Source organism: Ornithodoros turicata, chromosome 4 (assembly GCF_037126465.1).
Source record: "Ornithodoros turicata isolate Travis chromosome 4, ASM3712646v1, whole genome shotgun sequence".
NCBI classification, from domain to species: Eukaryota; Metazoa; Arthropoda; class Arachnida; order Ixodida; family Argasidae; genus Ornithodoros; species Ornithodoros turicata.
In genome coordinates, this window is record NC_088204.1 from 68703133 (window position 1) to 68730654 (window position 27522).

Genomic DNA, 27522 nt, shown 5'->3' on the forward strand with positions numbered 1-27522 from the left:
GCAAGAAGTATTCCCATCCGGTGTAGATCGAGCTTCAACCCTTAGCGCTGCTCGTCGAAAGATTCCAAACTTCCCACGCGAATTCGTTAGTAGACAAAATAAAGCCGATCTGGAAGAACGGAGATCACAAAAAGAAGTAAGAAAAAGAAGTGGTCCGGATAGAAGAATTGAAAACATCAGTGTTCCACCCCATCGCTCAAGTTAATTAGTTTGCCGCCATTTTCAATTTTCTTTTCTTCTTTTTTCTATCCCGAATTTCTACGCATCAGTGGCTCTATCAGTTGGCCTTAAGTATAACGAGCTAGAAAAAAAAAAAAAAGAAATAAACAGAACCAGCTTTCCAATTAACACCTCGTTTGCCGTATAGGAGCGCGAAAGACACCTGTACATTTTCACACCTTTTTAAAACACGCCATCGACCGTAGCTGCTCCGCCTATCTGGCAGAGGTCTTAACGGCTGGCTTAATTTCAGTGGAGATGGAACTGAAAGAAGGACGCATCTCGCCAGTAACTTTCCTCGTCTCTCTGTGCTCCTAATCATGCCCTCATTTATTTGCGTTCGTTGCGAATGCGGTGCACCAGTAATCGAATAACTCGCTACGACAATACGGCCCTCCGCAGCGAGTCTTCCGGAGTTTCAGGTTTGTTCGCAAAACGTTCGCAAATAATTCGGGCCTTTTCGCAGCCCACGTGCGAAGAAGTAACAGCAATGGCTGTATCGTGCACGCGCAATAAGGGCGAGGCACAGTTGTATTGCGCACGCACATGTAGACAAGTTTTTTTTTTCTTTTTAGAGTTTTCCACACATTCTGCCATGAACTCCCTGGCCAATAGTTCACGGTGCTGAGCCCCTGCGGGTGCCACGGCGGTGCGAAGCCACAGCCCATCGCAAACGTCACAAACTTGTTCATACCCGTTCTTCAAAAACTTCTCTGCAAAATCCGCGTCGGCCAGAGGCGAACTCAGATTAACGCACACGCGTTACGGGTGCACGCGTCTGGGACAGTTTACGCCTTTGGCCTCGGTCAGATTGCATATCTCGAGGACAACAGGAGCTTGGAATGCAGCTCTTGACTTCTTGAAGTATAGACTTCGTGACTCTCTCTCTTTTTTTCTTCTGGGTAATTAAACTGCCTGCTTGATTTGATTAAAGTAAGGCACATGTGATGCCTGTGTGAGGCACGTGTGATGATCGTTTGCGGAAGCTACACGACCGCTAAATGCCACCTTTCTCCGCTGCGAAACGCTACTGCACGGCCCCTATTAACAACAACAACAACAACTTTATTTTGACTTTGGAGAGTGGGGAGGTTCATCGCCAGAGGCGATACTCTACCCCATTGCTGGTGAGGATGTGGGGAATAAAATAAAGAGCCCCTTCACAATAACGATCGAAGTCCGATGGTGTCCAGAAATGTCCTGCTCTGGCCAGAGGGCGAACCAGGTAGTCTTGACGAAGGCGATCGAAGCGGTGGCAGTGGAGAAGGGAGTACAGTTATCGGTCCTTCTTCCTCTTCTTTTTCTTTTTTTATTGATTGAATTAAAGGAATGGAATGGGGTTTCCGAGCCATTCCTTAAGTAGGAATTTAATACACTTTTCCATTTCGAGGAATTGAAAAGAATGAAATTATCACAAATTTCCATTCCTCGGAATGGAATGGAATGGGAGACACCATTCCGCAACCCTGGTCTGCACCTTGTGCGAATAGAATACCTAAGACAGACGTGCAGTCACCCCCGTATGGGTCAAGACACTACACGAATCCACAACATAATAGAGAGTTTTAGCATACCGTACGCTACCGCCTTTGCGTGCGTAAGGGATAGCGTTGGTGGTTCTGCGCACTGCGCGAAGCTCTCTTTCTGTTATGGGCGTGCGCAGAACCTTCAACGCTATCCCTTACGTATATACGCAAAGGCGATATACCAGCGGCATGGCCGAGCAGGTTAAGGCGTCCAGTTCGTTGGTGGTAGCCAAGGCCGTGCTGAAGACTAGGAGGTGGTGGGTTCGAATCCTACCACCGGTTGTGCTGTCCGAGGTTTTCCTTGGGTTTTCCGAAGACTTTTCAGACGAATGTCGGCACAGTTCCCCCTGAAGTCGGTCCAGGACGCATACTATCCCCTCTGTCCTCCACTCATTCCTTGCTGTCCTCTCTCCATCTGTGCACATCTGTACGCTGCTCATAACCACAGTTGCTTCGCGGCGCTAACACGGAATAAAAAAAAGGCGATAGCGTACGATGTACTAAAACGCTCTAATGTACGTAAGAGCAATGATACCCGTTAACCTCGGCCAAGTACAATGACACGACTTTGCTATCAGTCTCCTTCTCGGTCACTGTTCTCAGTGACATAAAAGCCATAAGAGATACTTATCCGACACATGTAAAAGGGTGGGAAGATTGGCGGCCACCCAAATCGGTTCCTGTGGCTTCAAGCGCGGGAGTTTTGTCGCGAGGAAGTCTGTTGCACTGCGAATCTGCAATCGCGTCACATAAAACACCTGTCAGAATGACTTAGCGCTACCGAATGCTCCACTACGTATATTACATGGTGGGTATCGTTGCCCCATTACGCTCTAATACCAGGTGAATTTCATGTTTGTTACGAAGTGCCGTGTTTCACATGCCCCTGCGTATTGCGCTGATGCTTATGTTCGTAACAGACACACACACGCAGAAAATAAGCCGAAACATCCTCGCCAATAGGGCAAGAAGGAAAACTCTTGGTGTTGATGAGTCACTTGTGAGAATGTCCTGTGTTCTTCTCGCCTATGTTTTCTCTTAAGGGGAGCGGGATTTATTGGCAGGAAAAAACGAAAAGAATAAAAGAAAGGGGAAAGGTCAGCCATGCAGCACGCCGGCTTGCTATTCCTTTAAAAAAAAAGGAAAAAAGAAAAATAGAAACACGAAAGAAAAAGAAATAACAAAAAGACAAATAAATAAATAAACGAATAAAAACAAGAAAAAAATGAAAAAGACACTCGGCTCACAGGGCTAAGGGAAATGTTAACATCAAGCCAACACCAGTTAGCTTCCCTACTTCTGTTACGTTCAAGTAAAAAACGCGTCAGAATAGAATGGTGACTACTAATTTTGGGTACACAGCGCATATGACAGCAATTGTAGCGCTATACTGTACCTAGGTGGCCTCACCAGTGTAAGACCGCATTCTGCAAAATTACTGCAACATTCTGAAAAATAGCATAGGGAATCTTCGTAATACTTTATAATGTAATCGTAATACGTAATAATGTCGTTATTCTAATGGTGAGCTTTAATAAAGAAAAGTCCGCGCCTCAAAAATCTTGAATTGTTACCAGCCGAACGGGACTCTCGACTACAAACCCTCTTTAAAATTTAAAGAGAGTAAAAATTAAAATCTCTTAAATTTAAAAGAGCTGAAGTAAATGGAACCAGTGTCACTTGGGTTTTTCTACCACCATCACCACCACCACGACAGCCATCATCATCATCATCGTCGTCGTCGTCATCACCACCACCACCTCCACCATAGCTGGTCAACCGCATGGTGAGGTCGACACACTTCCCTGTGAAGTCGGCCGAGGACACACGATCCCCCCTGTGATAGTGGGGGCAAGCCTTACGGCAAGCAGTTCTACCGTCACCACCACCACCTTCTAGTTCTATGTGTGATTTCTCACAGGTTTGAAGAGGTCGAACATAGACGTAAAAGGCAAGCCAGCTCCCCCGCCCGCATAGGGAAGCAACTGGATTGGTAACGATATTTGTGTACAAGTGCTAATCGCCCAAAATTTCAAGCAGTGTAATTACCAGAATGCTGAATCGAGTGGTTGTCCCTATAGTGCACTTGAAGACAGCACACTGCTGAAGGCACTAACACGTGATGTATGTTTGGCTGTTCATAGAAGGAAGACCGGGAAGGGAAGGGCGAAAGCACCGTCTTGGATAGCTCTTGATGTCTCGCGAAATGCACCATGACAAAACGTCGACAATCACCACTTGGTACTTGAAGGTTTCACCTTCAGACATTGCTTCACGTTAACATAGTCCCAGCAACAACAAAATAGGTGATGACGATTACACAAGGTAACATATATCCTGAACTCCTCATGTACCGCCCGCTTCAGTGCAGATGAGCTCGGGTTTGTAACATTGTATACCAATGTGGCATTCTCACACAATGGCTCGATCACTCGCGCTTCTGACTTGTCATCACTGAAGTGTCTGACTATAGGTATAACCGCCTTCCGCATCGGAGACTGGGAGGTTATCTGAGTTCGTGAGGGCCGTGAGATATGAGAGACTTCAACTTTGAGGCAAATGTCGGTAACAGTTTTCTGTGAAGTTAGCCCATCACGACGAACAATCTCTCCCTATAGTAGCATGCCACACTATTAGCAGGCGAAGAGTTCGGTAAACGCAACGATGCTATCACCGCCGCCATCCATGACCGGGTATGTATATACAGGTGACCAGTGGAGCACACATGCCAGCCGTGGATTTTTCCATCGACCGCTTTCCTTTGACACCACCGGTCGTTCCTCCCAAGAAGAGCGCGTCGCCCAGAAACTCCTGGCACCGTCACCTCCATTTCCTGTAGAACACGCAAATAAGCTGCAGACAGACAGATAGGCACAAAAACCGAACAAGTAAACAAATATTACGCGACGCACAGGCAGACGTCTGTATGAGTCCGCGACTTTCTTGGCAGCGTCACAGAAGCACGCCGTGAACCGCCGTCGCGCCGACGGCACTGTGTCACTTACCGGGTGAAACAGCTGGCCGCGTTGGCAGCCTGCCTCAGAGTCGCGAGTCATACTGTCAGAGTGACAAACATTGTCACAGAAGCCATTGCTGCCTCGGTTTGAAATGTGTTAAAGGTCTTCGGAGAAGGGGGTTTAAAATGAGAGATCAAATGTGGCGATGATGAAGCAGTGGGCAGTCAGAAAGGGGGATGTAGCGACAGTTGCCGAAAATCGCCGGCAGGCGGCATACCCAAGAACCAATGTCTACAAATGGGGTAGTTAGTATGAGTTCAAATTGCACGGCAAACGCTGAAAGAACCGAAGGAGACGGGGGCTGCAGCTGTGTCGCCTCCATCTTCATCCTTCTCCTTTGGCAGCTCAAGTACTCAAGAACATTTTGTAGCCCGTCACTTGACGCTTGCCGATTTCTCCGAAATGCTGATTCACTTCACGGGAGCTGTGCACGTATAACACACTTTCAATCTGCCCACTAGCTTGTTTCTGAATTTCTATAGGCAACATGGGTAGCACATTCGATAACTAACTATTCGATAACTTCTTTCTGGCATATTACATAACTCTGGTAACTGTCTATGGTTCTGCTTATGCACGTACTCTAACGGAGCGGTACTCTATAGGTAAAGCTGTATCTTATTCCTCGTTAATATGCACGAATAGTGAGCGCACAAAATAAAGTTATGTTGTTGTTGCTTAGTTCAGGTGTCGCAGAGTTTTCCGCAAGAAATTGCTTTGCCCGAACAAATTTATACCACCTGAAGTTCGCGGCCACTGGACGGCGTTGAACACTTCTGGGCATCATCTGTAGTTTCCTTCTAGCTGACTTAGGTCTTTAGAAACCACACCATTTCTCGTAGACGGTGTCCGTGAGCTCTATAGTGCAGGCAGAGGTGCAATAGCACAAGGTCCGGTATGCAGGAGAGTGATTTTGAGTGGGAAAGCGGCAACTTTTATAATTACGTACTTCAAATTACACGTCTGCAGTGAGGCAAGACTAATCATGTCATGTCATCAATGGAAGGCGGGGTTGTCCTTTGCGTTAAGTGGTGGTTCTCGCCGCTATGCGCCATTATCCATCTTAATAATTACGGACGTCACGTCTCGAGACAACTGTATGAGCGATGCATTACAGTGGTTGTGGGCACGTGGATTAATTCAACCCTACCCAAGGATTCTCTAAGATTGACGTTTTGTTAAGAAGGATGCTTGTGAATTCCAGTATTCTGCATTATATCGTTACAAATGCTGATACTTTCTGCAGTGTTCAGCTTTTTCAATTTTCTCGTTTAGCTGCTGGTCATTGTCCAGTAGTTGTTGTCGTTCTTGCTCGTCCTGCGCAGGCTGATCATTCATTTAAAGCATAATGTACTTGAACAACGTCTTATAACTGTGGGTGTGGATCACATAGTCAATGTATCTTTAGCTTGCGTTATTTTCTTAAATGTTGGTTGGTACGCGCAGCTTTAATGTTGAGCGACATGTGTGGTGCAGTAACAGCACTAATTCAACGCCGGTGTTAAATATGCTTGCTGAGGTGTGTCCTGATATTCTGCTCTCGCACAAAGTTTCCACCGCTCGCATAAATATTTATGCCAACTGGTCTTATACAAATTAGGTCAGACTTCTGGTGCCAAAAACCTGATTTTGAATGGTTCGTGCGCAACATTGTATCGCTGCCCACAACACACGGTCTCAGTAAGTCAAGAGATCAAATTTATTCGATAACTCAATAACATTCGATAACTAAGTTCTTTCTGATACGTTACACACCTCTGGTAACTGTGTATGGATGCTCTGCTTGCGCCCGTATTCTAACGCAGCGGTACTCTGTAGGTAAAGCTGCATCTTACTCATCGTTAATGTGCGCGAATAGTGACAATACTTTACAACAACTACTAAACCACGAATGGTTAGATTAATGCTCACAAATCACCCAGGGAACAAAATTATCACAACCCTACACGGCATTCTCTATGAAGCAATGGTGCGGTTATGGTCAGGAGCTCTTTGTTTTTCTTTGTAATACTTTTATGGAAGTTTTCTCGCATTTACAGTATAATAAAAATGGACGCAAGCCACATATGTAGCAGTCTTTAATGTAGTCATACATACCATAACTACATCACTATCACTAACGCCTAACTGCTCCTCACTTAATAGCGGGAACATATATTGGGGCCCATATCGGAACTGTCCCCATGTCCCCTTATTGGAGTGCAAGTGCATACGCCCCAATAAAGCACTAAAACGCTAGGAGAGATAAAGAGGAAGAGAGAGAACAAAAAAGAAAACAGACGGTTTGTGCATGCGCGTAGCTAGAATAATAATACAGAAGCGCAGAAGCAAAACACAGCAGTGGGTCAGAGAACCGGGGATGGATCTCGAGCGGACACTGACCATTTTCAGCCGGCGTCACGGGGTCGCCCAATCGTCCGATATGAAAAAAAGGTCGCCCACGGATGATTGCCTGTGCTTGCCAACCGAGAAATGCCCATAGAGCTCTTCTTCGATCTCTCTCTCTCTCTGGCGCTCGGACAAATGGCCTTCCGGAACTTTCTGGGGGTGAAGATACACTCTATTTTATCTTCACTCGATTGGAAGGCTCCGAAGAAAGAAAAGAGGGGATTCAATTATCGCGCTTGTGTTGACGCGAGTCGATTAAATTTATTGAAGTAGGGCTTGCGTTCGTAAGGAAATTGTTTGTTTTGTTTCTTTGTTTGCTAGCGTTTTTTTTTTTTTTTTTTGTTGTTGTTGTTTGTTTGCGTCCGTTACCGGATGCGGGAAGTGTGTGTTTTTTCAGGGTGGGAGCGATATACGCGCAAGAATGGTGCTGTTTCATTACCAAATGTCAGATTTGGTTTCCTGATGTAACATGATGCAGTCAGCGCAAACTGTCACTTTCAACGTGAGTACTCCTTCTTCTTTTTTTTTCTTTTTTTGCGATGGACTGCTCGCGGTCACGTGAGCTGGCTCCGTCTTGGCGAAAAGCGTAATCGTTTCGCTTCGGTGAACAGGGCTAAACCAGGATCCTCCGGTTTCGAAATCAGATGCCTTAATACAGGGTTATTTGAAGCACTTTATTTTTCTTCAACAACTTCCTACTTTAATAAATTGAAATGGAAGCAAAAAGTATCGCACTGCTGAGAGGTGATTATTCGTTCCAGTCATCGACGATTAACGGTACCCCTGGTTGCCCGCCATTGGGCAACTGACAATTCTTTCCACGTATATATGCTTGCGATACCTTTCGTTAGAACGCTACGTTAGGTCATCGGACGCGACACAACGTAGCTTATACAGCTCAGTGGCGTTACCGCTCGTGACAAGTTGACTCTCCAAGACGCCGCGACCCCGCTGTGATTTAAAAAAAAAATCCTGAACGCATCCCTTCTCCTTTGGCCCCACGACCAATCTTTCAGGATCAATGTCTCAGAGTCAGCTACAGACTCTCGCACACTTTCATGAGAAAGATGCTCGGTACATGGTGAAATCCAGGTCCACCAATGGTCTGTCCTAAAGGCACTGCTAACCTTTTCTGACAACGTACGACTTGGGTCCTCACGCTGAGGCTTGTAGAGCATCTCCACTGGCGATGAAACACGTCTATCACCGACACCAAAATAAGGTTGTTGTTGTTGTTGTTGGAGGAAAATGAAACGAAACATAGACATTGCAGTTCCATCTACATGATTGCCGCATATTAGTGCACTCACCGTCCAATATCACACTCTTAAACTGAGCGGGTGTGATGTTATCTGAAGAGGGCGCTAATATGCGGCATGATCGAGCTCACCGATACGCCGTGTCGATCTTCACGTGAGTTCGTAGCCGCGGCTAGAACTCACGCCTTATGAGAGGATAGTGATCGTGAGTGTTTCGAGGCCCGAAATGCGGAGCTAGAGTGACAGAATGTCGCGTACACGACATAAAAAATGTCTTCCGTGTTCCCAGCTTCATCACACTTCGAACAGACAGACTCATACAACGCTTTTATCCCACTTAAAATCGTACTCCACATCTAACGGTTTCGACAGCTATATGCCAGAGATGAGATACGAATGCACCGGACAGGGCCGGATTTTTCAAATATTTCTAGATAACAGCAGCAGCACGCAGCATACTGCTTTCGATTGCCCGTACCTTGAAATGTGCGTAAATAAATTACCTGATAGTGAGTCTACACTTCGATTAAACAATTACATTTTAAATATCCATACTGCATCTCCAACGCGAAAGTATGCTGACAACAACAACGAAACCCGCTTCAATTGTACCTAGTTGTGACAGTTTTCTGCCTTTTTCTTTGAGGGGGGGGGGGGGGGATTTATTGGCAGACAAAAATAATAAAAAGGAAGTGGAAAGAGAAAAGGCGGACTTCAGTCATACTTTCAACGGTTCAGTCATACTAACAACGCTTTGTTGTTATTGCATGTTTAGACAAATTCCTCGAAAAAAAAAAAAACTGCCACACTTGTAGTAAAATTTTCATATAGTTGTGGATTCAAACTGCTGAGGGATACACCCGCACCTAAGTTTCAGATTGTCTGCATGGGCATGCGAGTGTCACTTCCATGAACGCATTCCAGTAGTTACTATATACTAACTCTGAAAGTCCCATCAGATCCCCGTGCAAGTACACCGCAACAACAAATACACACGCAGTCCTCGCTACGAACAAATTACGCGATGACCATGTCATTTGGTGCTTCACTTGCCGAATCTATCGCATTTACCGAACCCTATCCTATTTCGCGTGAGAAGGATGGTTGATATTACAGTGGGGCGGAGCGATGTTGATCGTACAACCACAGACAACCGCGACGCACCAGATCGCCAAATAATAAGAAAGAACGTGTAGCAACACACAAACTTTCGGAACAACGAAGTGACGGACAAAGTATGTTGAGTATAGGAAATGCTCTATGCATGCAGGAGATGTATGCTCTGTGCTAATAGAGGACGGATCCTCAAACGCAATACAAGTTTTGTTAACCAATTAGCTCGACTTATGTGTCAGTGTATATATCTGTGAGTATATATACAGTTGCCACCGCATCGGTGGTGAATAACAATTGCAACGCGAATGTAACTACTCCGCATAATGAATGTCGCAATCAGAAGACACACGCGGTACGTGTTTCACTCCATTGTTAACTATTGTTCGCGGCGTTCGTTTGTTCAGCATTGGCTGCGACATTTCGACCTAGAGGGCAGACTGAGCGAAAGAAAAAAAAAAGGGGGGGGGGAACAACGCGGCAGAACACGTACATTAACAAGAACAGAGTATACATTCACCTGAACTATTGACTTGGGCTGTTGAACCGGTGCCGCTTTCACGTTATCCACCGATCCGTCATCACTGGCGTCGTCGTTGCGACGAATACACGCCATCGCCGCCATTTGATCCCGCGTTAATCCGCCTTAATCTCTTCCTCCAACGATGCTAATCCGCCCGCACTCGTTCACCCTCAGACCGCTGCACGCGGCCGGGCCTCTCCCGACGACACGCCTCTCCGACACAACACTGTTGCAGACGACGCATTGCATTTTCAGGAAGGACACAATCCAGAAGTTTTCACTTTCTCGCGAGAAAATACACTAACACGAAGCACCACTGACACATTCCTATCGTCACTGTTTCACACATACCTAAACCGAAACTACTTTACTTTGAGTATACGAATCGAATGCGCAGTGTTGCCAATATTGCACCCCTGCCGTCCCGACCGCGGTCTGAGCACCCAATGTCTTGCAGACGATCTTCCGGCAATAGCGCTCGCACGTGCAGCGCAGACACCGCGCGCCTCACGTGGGTGTACGTCAGGGTGACGTCACGGCGGAAGCTGGCGCCACGTTGTGTCTGCTCTGGGAACTCCGCCGCGTCGCGTTTCCTCTTTTTACTTTCGGTTTGATGGGAACGGAGTAGAAGCAGCGTGCCGAGGAGCGCAGATGAATCGGTCCAGCGAAATTCAATATCGTTCAGACAGGTGCGAGTTGCTCGGGGTGGCAGAAATTGGTAGCGTGTTCTCGTGACATAGCGCGATGCAAGGCGAGGTGGTTTGGGAATTTATTCCGGAAAGATGACTGCGAAAATAAATACAGGAATTGGCAGAGGGAATGGGGACATACGAGTGCCGTCGTTTCTCGAGGGAGAAAAGGTGATTTTTGATTCTGAGGGGATGTGGCGTGTAATCAGGAGCGTGGCTGTTTTAGAATGTGATTTGAGAGACGGCAGAGCGTGAACTTGATGTTCCTCGGAGAATTATCGCGCTTGAAATGCGCTGTTGTATTGGACGTTTGGAATTTCGCAGCGATTTTCCTGTGCAGAAGCAATAAAGAGAGGGGGCAAAATAGCAACAATGAGACTTCTATCCTTTCGTTTTTTGAGGGCATGGGGAGCCGTCAATGGAGGTGTCAAATGGCTTGTAATTCTGCAGCCACTCCTTTTATTTTCGTGTTATCGCTGAAAAAGCAGAAATCAATATGTGCAGGGTTCTCGGGGACACTTCAGGCGAACAGTGTTTTTGATTTGACGAGAGAGAGTCAGGTAGGAGCGTAAAAGCCGATGAAGTTGTCAAACGTTGGGACGGAAAGTGGACAACAAAGGTAGTCAGTATGTGATGTAATCCATGAGCATTCCAACTCTCAAAAGTGTCTGCTTTCTGCCGTGATTTGAAAGGTATAGGCCCGGTCTCACCAACGCTCGTTAACTTTGAACCGATATCAAGCTTTGTTAAAACTTGAAGTTAACGCTCAATTCTTTTTCGCAAACGTTAGTTCGTGACGTGGTGAACGTTTGAGTAACAATAACTCCCTTTAATGAAGCACAGTTAAGCGTTAAATGCAAGTTAAGGGACGGTTCATCTCAGTTCAAGTGGTAATCGGCGTTAATGAAACGGTGCCACGGCATTGCAAGTATTCAAAAACAAACATAAGGGTATACTTTAGTAAGACTTCTGCCCAACCAGAACTCCTCTACTTCTCCTTCCTTTTTGTAATGTTTTCTTTGTCACTGATCCATAACCGCATCTTCCGTGCATAACATCTCTCCACTCACATGGTGAAAACTAATTTCATGTCAATCAAAGCGATGTTTAATCATGTTCTCTGATATTTTACCAAATATATTACGTTTCGCTATAAAGATAATTTAATTTACTACGTCATGGCTCATATCTGTGACAAGCCATGTCTCGGCACTACAGTCGACTTTTTGAAGCAGTGCATGTTACAACAAAAGAACGTTTCGTCGAAATATTATTGAAAAACAAATATTTCCCCTCAAATTTATTATTTTTTTCTCTCTTACGACGCTTGCCACCAATTCGGCACCCCTTCTACGCCGCGCAGAACGTGCGTGCCCTCCAATATATGCCACATCTTCTACTTGCTGTTCTTTCGCCCACGGGGCAGCGACCTCCGTGGTCACTGCTCCGCGCGTACGTACATAGTACGTACGCAGATCTCACATCTGCTGCCCAGGGCATTTACACAGAAAACGAAAAGAGCACCCAAAGGTGAATCGTAATCGCGGTAACATTTGCCTCCCTGGCGGCATCTTGCTTTGACGCGCTCGCGTGTCTGCCACGAAGCCCCAGCACAGCTATAGAGAAGAGATCCTCGTCTACGATATATGCGGTCCGCTTGAATTATGAATGAGGCTGAGAGAAGGAGCAACATAACGGGCAGCGGCGACGCTTGGCGGTCAAAGGAAGCAATCGGGGCACAGAGATTAGATCGGTAGAATTGCTGGTCGATACTAGTATCCATCAATTTTTGAGAAAACGATTTCCAACTGGCTATCGATTGGCTGTGAGACCACACAGCGCTGGTAGCTAAGGAAGGAATTATCGAGAGCTATGAAAAATGTTCAATGCAGCGCAAATGTACAAGTGCGAAATAGGTTTCCCCTAGGCGTATAGCTGTTGCAATCTGGTTGCGTTGATTCCTGCCATCGCCCGCAAATGGGAGTAGATAAGGGAAGCAGTTTTTAGAGCTGAAAGACTGCGTACGTGCTATGAGCGCAAATAGAACAGACTGTGATAAAAAAGTATCTACACTGGTCGAGCAAACCCCTGTCCAGTTGCTGAAAAGAACAACATGGCTATCGCGAGACAATGCCGATCTGTGTGAGCATCACTCGTGCGGCTTGTTCCGTCGTTGTGGCGGTCTCAGGGGCGAATTAAGGGGCAAGGGGAGGGCGACCGCCCCCCTCCCCTATGATACCAGGGCCGCCCTCGCCACATCAAAATGCAAGGTCTTTCATCAGCCATGTCGTCTGGACTTTGTACACATTTGGTTCAGCGGAAAAATAAAGGTTCAATTCGTTGTGTGCAACAGTGAAATTTGTTATCTTTAATTTTATTTGAAGTAACTTCAATTCCTTGAATTGAGCTTCGAAATTTGGCAAGTCAACCCCACATCTTCTCAACAGAAATGAAAAATCGATGTCAAACTTCGTCAAACTGGCCATGGACATCGCTCGTAATGAAGTAATGAAGTCGTTTCTGTACGATGTCCAAATGTATAGTATACTCTTTTGCCTCTGGCTGTTGGTCCCGCCTGATATGATTTATGCGTATGGTCAGGCCGAACACTGGGTGTGTCCCCCCCCCCCCCCCCATACGGAGGTGTGAAATCCGCCCCTGGGTAGTCTTGCTGTGGATAGCAACGATGCCAGAGAAGGCAGCCCTGTAGTTTGCCTTGTTGACTGTCGATTTTTATTTAGTTCGAAATTCATGTGGCCCAAGGATAACGAATTTTCAAGCTTTAGTTCAAGGAACTACATGATACTTATGCCATGACTGGCAGTCCTGCATAGTGTACACAGGAACAGTACAGGACTACACTGAACGGGGCTACGCGTCAAGGGGTGTCAACAGGACCCCCAAAAGGGAAATCGCTCCTTGTCGCTTTAAGGAAATGACACGAATGCAGATTCACAACTCACACGAAAATCTGGAACTCCCGTTCCGCCATTTCGTTTGGCAATATCAACGGACCCGGGACACCAAAGGAACACCAGAAACAGCTGTAAAGCTTAACTCTCGAGACTCTACGGCACCTGCTGAACGTACACTATAAGCGACTTTTAGTAGACTTTAGTAGACTATAGCGACGTTTAGATGTTTATGATGACGTTCCGAAAAAGCGGTAAGCTATATAAGATAAACTTAGTGGGGGTTTAGTGCATCGTACGCTATTGCCTTTGCGTGCGCAAAGGATATAGCGTGGTCGTTCCGCGCAATGTGCTCTCTTTATGCTTTGTGCGTGTGCACATCCAGCAACGCTGTTCCTTGCGTACGTAAAGGCGATAAGGTACGATGGATTAAAGTTCACAATTATCTTAGTTGCCTTTGATTTGACAACTTTCTTTACTGTATCGTTATCGTAAAGTTGTTTCTATCAACAACTACTACCGATTAGGAACTGCTAGCATTGCGCACGCAAGCGTATGCAAACCGGTTACGTACGCAAAGAAACAGCGGCGCTGAAACTACGCGTGCGCCAGACGCAGTTGTTGCGCGCGCCATTTCTTGAATTTATCACGCGTACAAAGGACCAGCTTTGTTTCGCTCTCGCGGAGCGCAAGACTGCTTGAAATCTGCAGTTTGCGACACCCACACGCAAACGTAGACACGACACTAATGGTGTTGGACGGGGAGTATTGTTCTGACTGCACTTGCATCGTTTCGTTTTTCAAGTAGACATTGTATCGCTTTTGCTATGCATGGTGTTTTTTTTTTTAATTCGTTACAGAATTTTTATACATAAAAAAAAGCTAGCAGAGGAAAATAGATGCCGTTTTGCAGTTGAGTTATATTGTCAGCCGAACATGCCCTCGAAGAAAGTATGTAACTACAAGAACACAAATTACCAATTCAAGAGCTACGCACTATTCGTGCGTAGAAAGCAGCCATCCACGTGAGAGGTATTCCACAGGGAATCCACGTGAGTGGGCTACGTTCTTTGGAGCGATGGAGCAGATTGAAGTAGGCTCTAGTTTGCTGACCAGATAGACCGCTCTCCAACCGAGAAGGTCGCGTCATTCCTGCCCTCAAAGTTTTGGTTCATTTGCATAGCGAAATTTAAGGATGGATATTTCAACACACGTGCGCGTTTAAGGGTTTTTAAAACATGGAATGGCTTTCCACGAGGAATATCTCCCGTTCTACCATCTGGCTTTTGTGCGAAATCCCCGAAATCGAGTAAATTAATGGATTTTAGGCAATTAGCGATCTTGTGGTCGCATACTTTCTTTGAGAGAATGTTCGCCTGGCCATATAACTCAACTGCAAACAGGCATCTATTTTGCTTTGCTAGGTTTTGTTTTTAATAAAAATGCTGTAACGAATAACAAAAACACCCTGTATACGGCAGGTGTTTGGTTTTTTTGCTTAAGTGCGCGCTGCGAAACTGCGTGAGAAGATGTAGAGCGCGTTGATTACATAACATGGTGAAAAACGCGAAAGAAACACGGACGGACAGAGGACAGGACCGTGTTTTCTGCGTTTTTAACCCTTATAAAACTGCGCGAGCGCCACGGAAGTGCAGTGCGCAACTAACTGCAAACGCAGTGCGTACACAAAAGCGTCTAGCCACTATACCAGTGATTTATCCAGACCCCCCTACACCCCGTAGCACCCCCAAAATCTGCAGGAGACCCCCTAAAATTTTGTGAGATTGCACAATGTATTCTCAAAAGCACGTAAAGACACCCCCCTTGCGGAACCCATCATCCCCCCCTCCCTCGAAGGACAAAAATTTTGGGTAATCCACTGCACTACACCATCCTCTACAATTTACACCTGCTGCCAACTTTATTTGCCCGACCTGCACGCCAACTTTCCCCAAAATAATCCTACCTGTTTGCTAGGAACAGGACAGGTAGGTAGAGCAGAAGCACAGTAGAACGGTATACTTTGCTTGCAATTTGGGAAAAAAAGTTACGAGCGAGTTATCACAGTCCGCTGTTAAAGCACTGACTACAATACACTAAAACGAACGGCACAGCAAGAGAACACCGAAACAAAGACACATATATTTCTCTTTCCTCCCGGTTTCCGGTTGTATCGTTTTCGGGCACTTCCATCAGCCGACGCTATGTATCGCCTGTTATGGAACCCGTTTGAATTATGAATGAGACCGAGCGGCGACGCCACCTGGCGTTCAAAGAGGCAGTCGCGTGCCGACAGTGTCATGTACCGCCGTCGTTTGTCACTCAGCTCACGAGCGGAAGAGGTACAGGTAGAGAAAATATGGCCCTTTTAAAGGTCCCCGTTTGTGCATGGAGCGCTTGGATGCGCTTTTCTCAAAGCAGACGATGCCGGGTCTGTGTCCTCCTGCAAAGTGTGGTGTGCGTGTGTGTGTTTTGATGGAGACGCGAGAGTTGTTTACGTTACTAGCTTGAAAGGAAGAGCTGGATAACAGAACTTCGCGAATTATTCACAAATGAGGTAGTGTTGCCAGCAGTGGAGTAGAGTATCGCCCCTGGCGGTGAAACTCTCCAATAAATCATCATTAACATACGGTTGTTGTTGTCGTTGTGGGAACGCACGAGCGACATTCTCACGGAAGACTCGAGTGGAAGAAAAAGCAACAACACTGCTCACTGAGACGAAGTTACGCCCCGTGTTATGCTGAGCATTCTCGCGGTGCGGGAATATCGGGAGTGGCGTACTGCCCACTTAGCAGACGACACTTGGCAGACGACACCGTCAGCGACCTTTAATGTTGTCTGCTACGAAATATCTTGTGGCTGTGTCGCAAGATATTCACAAATGTTAGCTGTGCACGTGAAGACATGACGTTGAGCTCTGAGGCTCACGTGACAACAGAAACCTCTGACGCTTTTCGCATCTTCCGCTGAAATGTTCTGGGGAATATCGCTCTTGTGAATACACGGACAGTGGATATTATGTGCGGAGGCTGCAGCGTCTTGACGTGCCACTGTAGAGCGAACATAACCGTCGATACACGAGTTAAAGAGGTTGAGAGGCTCCATACTGATTGAGTTACAAGGTATAAATGAATGAGAGTGAATCATGACTGGCGTACCTCTCAGATACTTGGTTGTGCATTCATCTGTATGGCTCAACATACCACAATCAGTGAATAATAACTGTGTTACATAATAGCTGTCCCCTCTATAAATGATGCATGCTTGCAATAAGACGAACAGGGCTCTGCAGAAAGCTGTCATCCGCGTTATGTTTCACTTCATTATCGTGTTTATGATACATGAATACCCCTCTCCTTGACACCAAAACGTTAAAAAAAAAGGTGAGCCTACACAAGACTGTGTTTTTTTTAATTATTTCTTCTTCCAAGGCTTCTACACAATTCCAAATCCATCATTAAGTGAAGAAGTAAACAAAATATAAATCCCGCAATAGGTCAGCAGTAGTCGGATGATAAGCCTCGAGAGAAGAGATTCAGATGCTTCGTGGGCTACACACAAAATATTGCCAGCCCATCTTCCCGATGCCTTTTGCGTTCACATAAATATCTGCTTTCCGCGGAGCGCCCTCAAACATAAAAATCAAACACAACCCGCGCATAATTACCGTCTTGTGTCACCGATCTTATGGGTCCGACCCCCATGCATCATTTTCTTTTTCCAGTCGTTCGCAAACGATCCCTATACAGTTTCCGGTGCGGGACAAAGACATATGGGACGCACGCGAGCCTCTCGAATAGGAACGTCAGGCAGCCAATTATAAGGTCGAGGTCCGTATGTTACTGCCTAATGAGCTTTTGACGTGGGCTTCAAATGACCCGACTAGAACGTGTTTCAATGCACGAGAAATGTCTTTGAAGACTAGCGAGACAGAAATAGAAGGGCTTGTGTTGATAGCTTTTTCGAATGTTCGTAACGGGACACGCGCCGTCGTAATCACGTACAAGTCACGTGCGAAGACTTGTCATTTGTTCAACCTTCCCGTCTCCGTGAAATAGGGAGCTTACTATACAATGAACTGTAGTTAAATGTCTGGCTTAGCGATAAAACTATATATAATTCATTGTCCACGCCTCTTAGAAGCATGATTACCTTAACTGCACGGATTTCAATTTAATTTGATATACTAGACATGCTACACTGTCTCGGAGTAGTCAACTAGGGTGAGGATATCTAAAATAATTATTAACTAAGAACAGCAACCAAAGCTCTATGCAGTAATCGTGAATGACGAAAATTACCGTAGTTTGTGCCTCGCAGTCTCAAGGCGCATTGGCAAGTAGAAGATGAAATGATGAGGTGATAGAGTGATAGGTGAACAATGATACTACGTCCGAGTCATTGATATGGCTCGAAAGCCAGATAGCCAGCTAAGGAACACATGCAGTGTGAGTTTGCAGTAAATACGTACACTTTGGTTAGAAACTACGACTAATTTAACTAAGACTATGCACACGCCGTTTTTCTTTTTTTTTACCATTATTTCTAAGTATACCAATCCGCCAGTCACAGAAACTAGACTTCGAAAACAGGGATTCGCAACAGACGGCAGAAGCGTATATGCAGCTTGTAGGTCATATAGACATCAAATGCTCTTTTGTAAGTGAGCGTTATACGTAGGAGCACATCTGCGTATAAACTACCTGAAAGTTCCATGGAAGTCAAACGTGCAGCTGTGATCTGGGCACGTTCTGCCTGCCACAGAGTGTGAATGACTCCCGCTACCTGGGATCGTTGACCCATGACGAAGAGGACTGCAATCAACACTCACACAGGCACTGAGTGCTTCAGATAGCATCGCGATAATAACACGTCCTAGCGCCACAAAAAATACTCAAAGGAACACAATAGAGTCAGTTCACATAATTGGGCGGAGCAAATGGAAATAAAGATGTCTGTACCGCGCGACAACAACAAAAACGAAAGGAGTTCGTTAACTGGAGGGTTTCTCACTACATCACATTAAAGCACGTCGTGGATGGATACTTTGCAAGAATGATGAACTCATCTAGTGGTGACAGATGAGAGCAGTGACCCACAGGCGTGATAGAGTGTCGCGCGGAAAGCTTCCGAACGAAGGGCCCATTACCGGACATGAATTATAGCGCGTCGCCTCATGCATGCAAGGGCACGAGTCGATGACAAGATATGAATGAGTGGGGACTTCGAAAGACATTGGAGTCCACACGCAGTTTGAGCCACACGAAGACCGCTATACGATGCCGTAGTAAGTTGACTGGAAGAAAAAAAGACGCATGCTATCAGAAGATTGAGTTTTGTTCGTCGGTGTTCGTGGCCATTTAGGGAACCGTTAGCATACACATGTGAGGCGTAGGACAAACACGACACCTGGAAATCTAGTTTCGTGCTCACCGAATCATATGCTCTAGGGATTTCCCTACATCCCCCTAGGGGGGGTGTACACCCTCCCTGCAGTTTTGAAACTCCCCCCCCCCCCTGAAATTTCTCACCAAACCCAGCTCGGCCACCAACACGTTCTGGTAGCGAGTCCGGCGCAGCGAATTACATCCTGTACTGTCAAACTTGGGCAGTAGGACCACAGTCACGCCGATGATCGTACCATGCATTTGTCCAAAATCATTTGAAAGTGACTGTTCAATGCATATATTGCGCGCCTATACGAGCAAAAATGCGTTCGGGCACGCAAACTCAATGTGGATCATCAAGAACCATTTGCGCCCAACTCAGTCTAGCAAGGTATTCCTCTTTTTTCGTCTAACGTTTTCACCGTTGGTTGCTAGGTATTCATTGAGCTTCGTGAGACAAGGTGCTAGGCTTGTTTCTTTGTCGGTCGTGTGATTATGCATCTCAATGTTGAAATGCCGTTCATAATGAATCTGTATTCTAATGTACTGTGTTCTAACGTAATAACATGTACAAATAAAATGGGAAAGCTGTGCAAATATATCACCATTGTGCCACGATTCTCTCCGTGTCTAAGAAAAATTCCGTAAGTGGAACCTTCACCAAGCATACTCCCTCCCCCCCTTGAAAGCTCGGCACCCCCCAGCAGTGAATTTCAGGGGAAATCACTGATATGCTCCGAATTATGAGAGTAGTCTGCGTTCCACGGAGTTTATTACACGGTGGGACCACGGCAGCTACATGGCAGCCACAAGAAAGGCATCACCATAAGACATGTTGCCGAATATCACAGATGCCTTGATGCTAACCCGCGACGAATATCACATAAACATCAACACCATTTGTTCCCTCCTTCTACTGTGGCACATCAAGAACCACTTCCTCAAATGCGCATAATTTCCAATAGCACGCAAAACGCAACCCCTTCTTCTTCCCCGTTCCATTCCACGACAACAAGAACAACGACGCCCACGCTCTGTTAGCTTCGTAATGGATGCCAGCCGACATCACTAACCCTTAATCGTCAATTAATCCCTTAGCGCCTGAGAGCGACGCTTAACTCCGAGAAGCACATCACATAACGAATACAGGCTCAACAAACGGGAACACGCACAATCTAAAGTGATGTACACACCCAGCAAATATCAACAAGAAAGAGAAAAGGAATTAACAGCGATACAAAAAAAAAAGTACGGGAACAACATAAACAATGCCGCGCCCTGTGTAAAACAGGGACGCAAGCTAAAGCGTGGAGGTCGAGGGATCATTAACGATGCGAAAATATGGCGTACGAAAAGCCTTCTGGAGAATATATAGCCCCCATCTCGTTCGCGCCATACATGCTTTCAGAGTCCCATGTGAGACTTGTGTGCAGCGCCATCTTTTATTTTTAACACCTCATTAGCAACAATGAGTACTTAGTTGAAGAGAAATGAAGAAAGAAGAAATGCATGGAAAGGATTACGGCAGCTGTTGTTTTGGGGAGGCGGCAGATTAAAAAGACAAATTTAGCGGTTGCTGCGTCATTTGGATGGGATATCCTTCGCGGAGTTGAAACTCGGTGTTGCTGTCAGGACCATGTGGCGAGCTGAACCATTTGAGGTGAACAAAATGCATGGAGGCGACGTCCGTTGGCGAGGACGACATATCTCGGGAAGCTCCTGAAATAGCTAGCGTCCTCTGCTGCGTTCGAACCCACAACCTTGGAATGATTTATTGAACGAAGAATGATGAGGATACATGAAGAACGATCTCTGTTCGAAACGTATAGGAGGCTCCCGACCTGAAGATTATAGTGCAATTAATAAGAGCTTTAGGCTGACAAAATAAATGAATGATCTTCGCTGTCTGGCTACAAAAAGCCGCAAACTATTGGCATCGTTATTAACGATAGCTCCTATCGTCCTTGTTGTCGTAGCTGATGTGTATACTCCTGGGGATAGTGCGCTCGTAAGAAGAACGCATGCTCTGATGCTGCCTGCAGCAACAGACGAATGCGAAGTAACAGACCGTCGTATAACTGGCTGCATGACTTGCGCGTACATGTTGAGTACCGTACAAAAAAAAAAAAAAATCTGCATTGTAAATGCTTTTGTTAGTGTTTTAGTACACTACTGAGTACTTTTTCGAAAGTAATTTTAAGAATAAATTTAACATACGTTTTCAATATTTCCGACTGAATACTCTCATTAGGTTTGGTTGAGGGTTACAACATGGACCAAAAGCCAGGAGACATGTTTCTTTAATAGCATGAAGTAAACACTGGCTTGCATAACAATTTGTAAACAGAATGCGTGTACGTTTCGACACCTATTCGACACCTGTCGAAACGTTCACGCATTCTGTTTACAACTTGTTATGCAAGCCAGTGTTTACTTCATACCATTAAAGACAAGTTGAGCGTTGCGGCCGTCAGTTTTGATTTGAACAGAGTGGGGATTACGTTTCCACAACAGGACCTCTTGTAAGCTGCGGTGCACCATAGACGGCAAGACACGAGCGCACTGTTCGTTCTCCCTTACATGTTTCCCGTTTCGTTGTCGGCAAACACTTGAAGCAAATAAGCCGACCACTACAAGAAGTAGAATGCAGGGTGTTACCCTATAAAAATCTACCTGCGCCGGCATGCCACGCTCTGCAGTTACTTAATGCAGATGATACATTGTGTTGATTTGAGACATAGAGGTCCGAAGGACATTTAATATCTATATTGTATATCTCAATTGTATATCTTAATTGTATCTCTCTATTGTATATCTCAAAGCGATTGCACATCGCAGTGCAAAGTTATAATGGAAAAAGTACGACTGTCGGGTCCAAAACAATGAAAGCGGGGGGGTTACGATGGGCTGTTGAAACGCTGCTCTCCAGAGTCCAGACGGCGTAGTGAACCACAACACTCAGGCGCCTAGAATCAGAGTGAACTGCCCTGCAGTAGCAACCGCTTCAATGGTGTCTGCCTGGGGAGTAGCACCTAAGACTTCTCTTCGCAACGCCTCCATTGTGATTGTTCCGAATATGGGATTCGTACATTTTGCATTATAACATTGCAATATGATGATGAATGTTTGCAATAATCACAATGAAATGAAATTTACCAGGACTGAATGTCCTTCAGAGTCCTATATGCAGCCAACACACATGCGCATAGGGTAATTGCTGAGCATGGTATACTGGCATAGGTAGACTTTTGTAGACCAGCGGCATGGCCTGTCCTGCCCGTTGGTGGTAGCCGAGCTCGTGCTCGAGACTGGGAGGTGGTGGGTTCGAATCCTACCACCGGCAGTGCTCTCTGAGGTATTCCCTGACTATTCCGAAGACTTTCCGGACGAATGGAATATCGGCACAGTTCCCCCTGAAGTCGGCCGAGGACGCATACTAATCCCCTGTTCCCTACTCCTTCCTGCTGTCCTCTCTCCATCTCACCACATCTATGCACCGCTCATAGGCGCTGTTGCTTCGCGGCGCTAACACGCAATCAACGAAAAAGACATTTATAGGGTAGCACCCTGTATATTAATGTATCTCGTGTATCAGTATCCCTCTACTAAATTGTTACCCAAGTTCCGGTTACGTACCTCGCTTTAGCACCATGATCTTCCTCTATCGCTGTCTCAGCTCTTTTACCCCTTTGTACGCTTTCACAACATTTCATCTGAGAAGTACTTCGTTCACAAGCAACAGCAACAACAAAAAAAGAAAAAAAAAAGAAAAGGTTAACTGAAATGAAGGTATGTCTCACCTCCGAATATCGTTTCCTTTCATTATGTATGGCCGCTTCTCTACGAATCCGGGCCTGATATTCTCCTTCAGACAACGAGAGAGGGCGACGTTCTTCCATCTTAATACCAATTCCATCAGGTTACGACGATCCGAAAAGGCACTTCACGGAAGTCACAGCACGACGGGGTGTACACTAATTGGCTCACGACACCAAATACCGTAGCACCGTAATGCCGACGAGAAGAGTGGCAGCGTTGGCGGAACATGAGACGACATGTCACAACCCGTTGCATAATTTTGTTCTCAACACAGTGGAAAAAGAAGCATCACATCAAGGTCACTGGATGCAATTTTTTGGATCTTGATTGTCAAATCGAGACAGACAGCAGAGATGATGACACAATGGAGGCGAGAGGAAGCAGCACGTGCACGATGTGTTGTCCATGTGTGAAACGATACATCCGTATCTCAGCGGGACAGAAGTTTTCCGTGTTCGTAACCATGCTAACCGGCATCTCTGAAGGAAGCCGTTATCGCTTGATAGGCGTTTTCGTCACTTTATCTTGCATAATCAACATGATCCACCAAATATATACCATCACATGTCACGTCGCTACGACGCAACGGACACTTCATTCCAATGACGTTTAAGATTCGCCACGTTTGGCGCATCTAGCACTTGCACATGAAGACACACTATATAGAATTCTGCCTTACTATCCCCCTTTTTTTTTGGCAACCACTTCCGAAAACACTACACACCATAGACTCACAGCACAGAGTGTCGTAAATTCCCCGAATCAATCGGGCACCTTCGTTCGGTAACAAAACGCACTAAATGAACAAAACTTCTCCAACGACGAAACACCGACGGAACCACCTTAACACAATCTTCGCATCTGTTTCGGTAACCACCTCACGGCCACCGTACACCCATTAAAGAAACTGCATTAGAATTTTCTCAGGTACGGTCGGTCCTTTCTCTGCAGCGGCACTAACACGTTGAAATGGCCGGGGAACTAATCTCGTTCACGCCGGCTTCGTGCTCGATGATGCGGTTTCTGAGAATGCATATGAGGAAAAAGGTAACGTGTCTTGGTCTTCTTTCTTTCTTTCTTTTTTTTTTTTTTTTGCGTATACGGGCGCATCATAATTTCCAATTCGTGGGAGGTGGTAAGGGAATGAAGAGAGGGTTATAGTTGACATCCTCCGCCCGACGTGGTCACGACCTCTACGGGAAGAGCGACGCCCCTCGTATCACTGCTGGGCGACAGAGTGACGCGTGCCACGATCATACCCACATGGTGGTGTTGCGTGAGGGTAATTAAGAAAGCGGGCTCGACAACAAGTGGGATGCGTCTACGTACGGCGAATAGTTGGAATTGCTCCGTACACACTGTGTAACTGTTTACGTGTGATGCTGATTGAGCTCGAGCTAATCGCATAACAAAACTACGAATATTTCTGCATAAATTGATTCAGTCATTTGCATTGATCCATACATGCTGTCTAGTTTTCCGTGTAAAAAAAAGAAAACAGAAATGACTGTCCCCGTGTCAAAAGCCTGGTTTCTTGCCGTCTGCAGCTTATATGTAACGCATGAGCAGGAAACCTGCAGGCAGAACGGTGTCTCCCGCACGGGCAAATGATTACCCCGTTGCCTAACTTGACTTTACACCTGCACACAATATTCACAGGTACAATGCAAGGGGCCAGGGGTACAGGAAAACAATTTATGCACCGTGGTTGGTAAATAATGGCGCCATTTATTTGAGTTCTACCGAACGCGTTTAAATGCGGTAGCTTTATATGGGGCCATCTTCCGATCCTGACCCTTCCTTCTTCCCTCTTCTCCCTTCTGTCTCTCGAGAGCTGTTGCGGACAGATCTACACGGATGTCAAAGTTGGTGAGCCTGATAACGCTATCGCTTTAAGATTAGGGTCTGGTATACTCTGCGCTCTGGACATTTCCTAACGGACACAGGGCTGGCCTCTCAACGAATAACTCTCTCATATATATCATATGAATCAGGTGAGGTTCATGCGGATCCATCACACCAACCGGACACCCCTGATTTTCATTGTGGCACGTCTGGCTCATTTGCTAACAGCTAATAACGAGTACAATGGCTTTTTGCGTGTCTGAGAAGTATCCTACGTCTACGTTGTCCTATCAGCGATGCTTCACCTACCTCGAGGTTAACTCCCGTCTTCAATCTTAATTTCAAACGTCCTTGGAACTTGATATAAATTTTCCCACGCTTGCTTCATTTAACAATGTCTTATGAGTTTTCCAAATTTTTGCACTGATTGTCCATGCGACCGTAAAAAACAAAATCTGTAACTAACAAAGAGAATGCACAGTTAATTGATATATTACAAGTCGAAAGGCGAACTCCACCTAGTACACAGCGAAGTGAAATATTCTGCACTTCGATTTGACGTCCTGCCTCGGATGGAAGAATCGTCACGCCTCACAAGGTGCCAGACACGCGTTAGCGCCGACGTTATGCCGCGCGCTCTGCATCTGAGTCTGCGGGTGCCTGTGTTGCGGTAGGTTGTGTTTTTCAGGCGTTAAAGTAACGCTCAGATTGCTTCCGCGGTGCGCCAAAAAATGATGCGGACATTTTCAAAACGCAGCCTATAGATATTTCCTGTCATTCTATTTCCGGCGCTAAAATACAACGCAAGCCGAGAGGTGTCAAACAATCATAACGCATCAAAATAAACTAAGCCTAGAAAGTAAGACCGACTACGAACAAAGACAATAAAAAAAAAACATTTCTCTCACTGCATTACATCACACGTCATCAAGCGACATTTCGGCTCGACGACAGAGACGCTGACACAATTCTACTCGACTTCCTGCCGAACCTACAAGATACCCTGGCGGCACCGACGACACTGGACATGGTACCCAAACACGGACCTTAACGAACATAATCCTTCGCCCTTCACCTATCAATCAGAAAGGCGCCCGACTCCAAGGTCTACAGAGAGGCTGGAGCAGCGACGCGACGAAACAGCAGCGCGTGTTCGCGCAGATCATGAAAAGCGCGGATCAAATGACGAGCCCACACAGTAAGACATCCACACAAGGGACCTCTGCCACACATCGTGCGTATGAAGAACGAGGTCATCTGTCATCTTGTAAACGTCCTTCTACAGCCATGTAGGAGGCTTTGTTCTGTATTATGTAGAGCAATCTCGAGTTTGTTTATTGTGGCCTGAATGTTTCACGAAGCCGCCGATGTTTCCGGAATAGTGCTTCTTTTTTTAGCTGAAAGGATGTTACGAAGGCTTCGAAGGTCAGTGAAGGTATACGAGGAGAACAAGAAGAAAAGTCTATAATTAATTGTGCAGGCAGTGACGGAAACACACCTATCATGTGTACCTAAAGCTCAACATAAAAATATTTTGATTTGATTTTGATTTGATTTGAAAACGGTAGGGAAAAGACAGGCAACAGCCTGCGGGCCTAGAGGTGATAGCGGATAATATTGACAGTATCTGCTCCTGCATGGATATTGACTATGTCCGCACACTCGCAGTCATCGTATTTGCAGGAAAAGTTCAGATGACGAAAATGTTATCTTACAAACATTTTCACTTTTCAGCATGCTAACCGCTCAGGAACATTATGCCATCCAGAATTGTCCAACAAAATGCAGGTAAACGTGCGGCAATGCAAAGTATGGCACACTTCGACACCATTTTGGATTGCTTGCGCCAACTGTGACTCCTCTTAGGAGACCTCAACAGAGATACCAATGCTTATTGACGGATAAAATGCGGGTGACAGTCGCACGAACCTCGGAGGTGCGCGGTTTTAACCGCACTTTATCCGCGAGCATTTCAAGCGCTACATTTCTATCCGCAAACCACGATGTAGCGCGGCTACAGATCCGCAGGTATAAACGCACACTCTCCGCACCTCTACTTACGGCAAGGACACAACTCGTAAAATTTTTCCGGCACATCGAACCGGACAAAATGTTTTGACGCATGGTATTTGTTTGCACAAATGGATGGAGCATAGCCGATGCCCATTAGTTTCGTGCACTCTCATGAACCACTTTATTCATTTCATTTTTCCTTTTATATATTTTTATACATCATTTCACTTGCTAATCATTTTTCCTTTGCTCGTCTTTTATGCTTGCCACCACATCATCTCCTGGCACTGACTGTGCTGTCTGAGGTTTTCCCTGGGTTTTCCGAAGACTTTCCAGACGAATGTCTGACAGATCCTGTCAACTAACCCCCCTGTCCCCACTCCTTCCTGCTGTCGTCTCTCTATCTGTCCACGTCTATACGTTTCTCATAGCCACAGTTGCTTCGTGGCGCTCGTACGGAATTAAAAAAAAAACAACATCATCGTCTCTACCAACCCCTAGTGGTCTGTGCTATTACCCACCCTTTACCGGTACAAGCGAGCAGGCGGCTCCACACTTGTGGAGCCACAGTCTCAATACTGTGTTCAATACCAAATCCGGTCCAATCCAATCACGTCACTGATACCCCGTGCTCTTCCTTCCATGCTCCGTGACAAAATGTTTTGTCGATAGGTTGCACTTTATTTGCTCACCATCATAAGGTTACAACTCATTCCCTTCATTGCGCCTTGGGGTAGTGGGCTGCACCTCATGTTGCGAATTTCTCTATTGATCATCATTAATTTATCTGTTGTTGTCGTTTGTTTTCTCAC

General features: G+C 45.9%; 1 protein-coding gene across 10 annotated transcripts in view; it reads right to left on the minus strand.

Annotated features, from left to right (window-relative positions):
• LOC135391779 (neuron navigator 3-like) overlaps nucleotides 1–10517 on the minus strand; it is a 340328-nt gene extending 329811 nt beyond the window's left edge. For all 10 annotated transcript variants that reach the window (XM_064622217.1, XM_064622221.1, XM_064622220.1 and 7 more), the window contains exon 1: nucleotides 10043–10517. In XM_064622217.1, coding sequence (XP_064478287.1) covers nucleotides 10043–10147 — 105 coding nt within the window. In that variant the 5' untranslated portion in view covers nucleotides 10148–10517. The remainder of the gene's footprint in view (nucleotides 1–10042) is intronic.
• Nucleotides 10518–27522: the final 17005 nt, after the last annotated feature.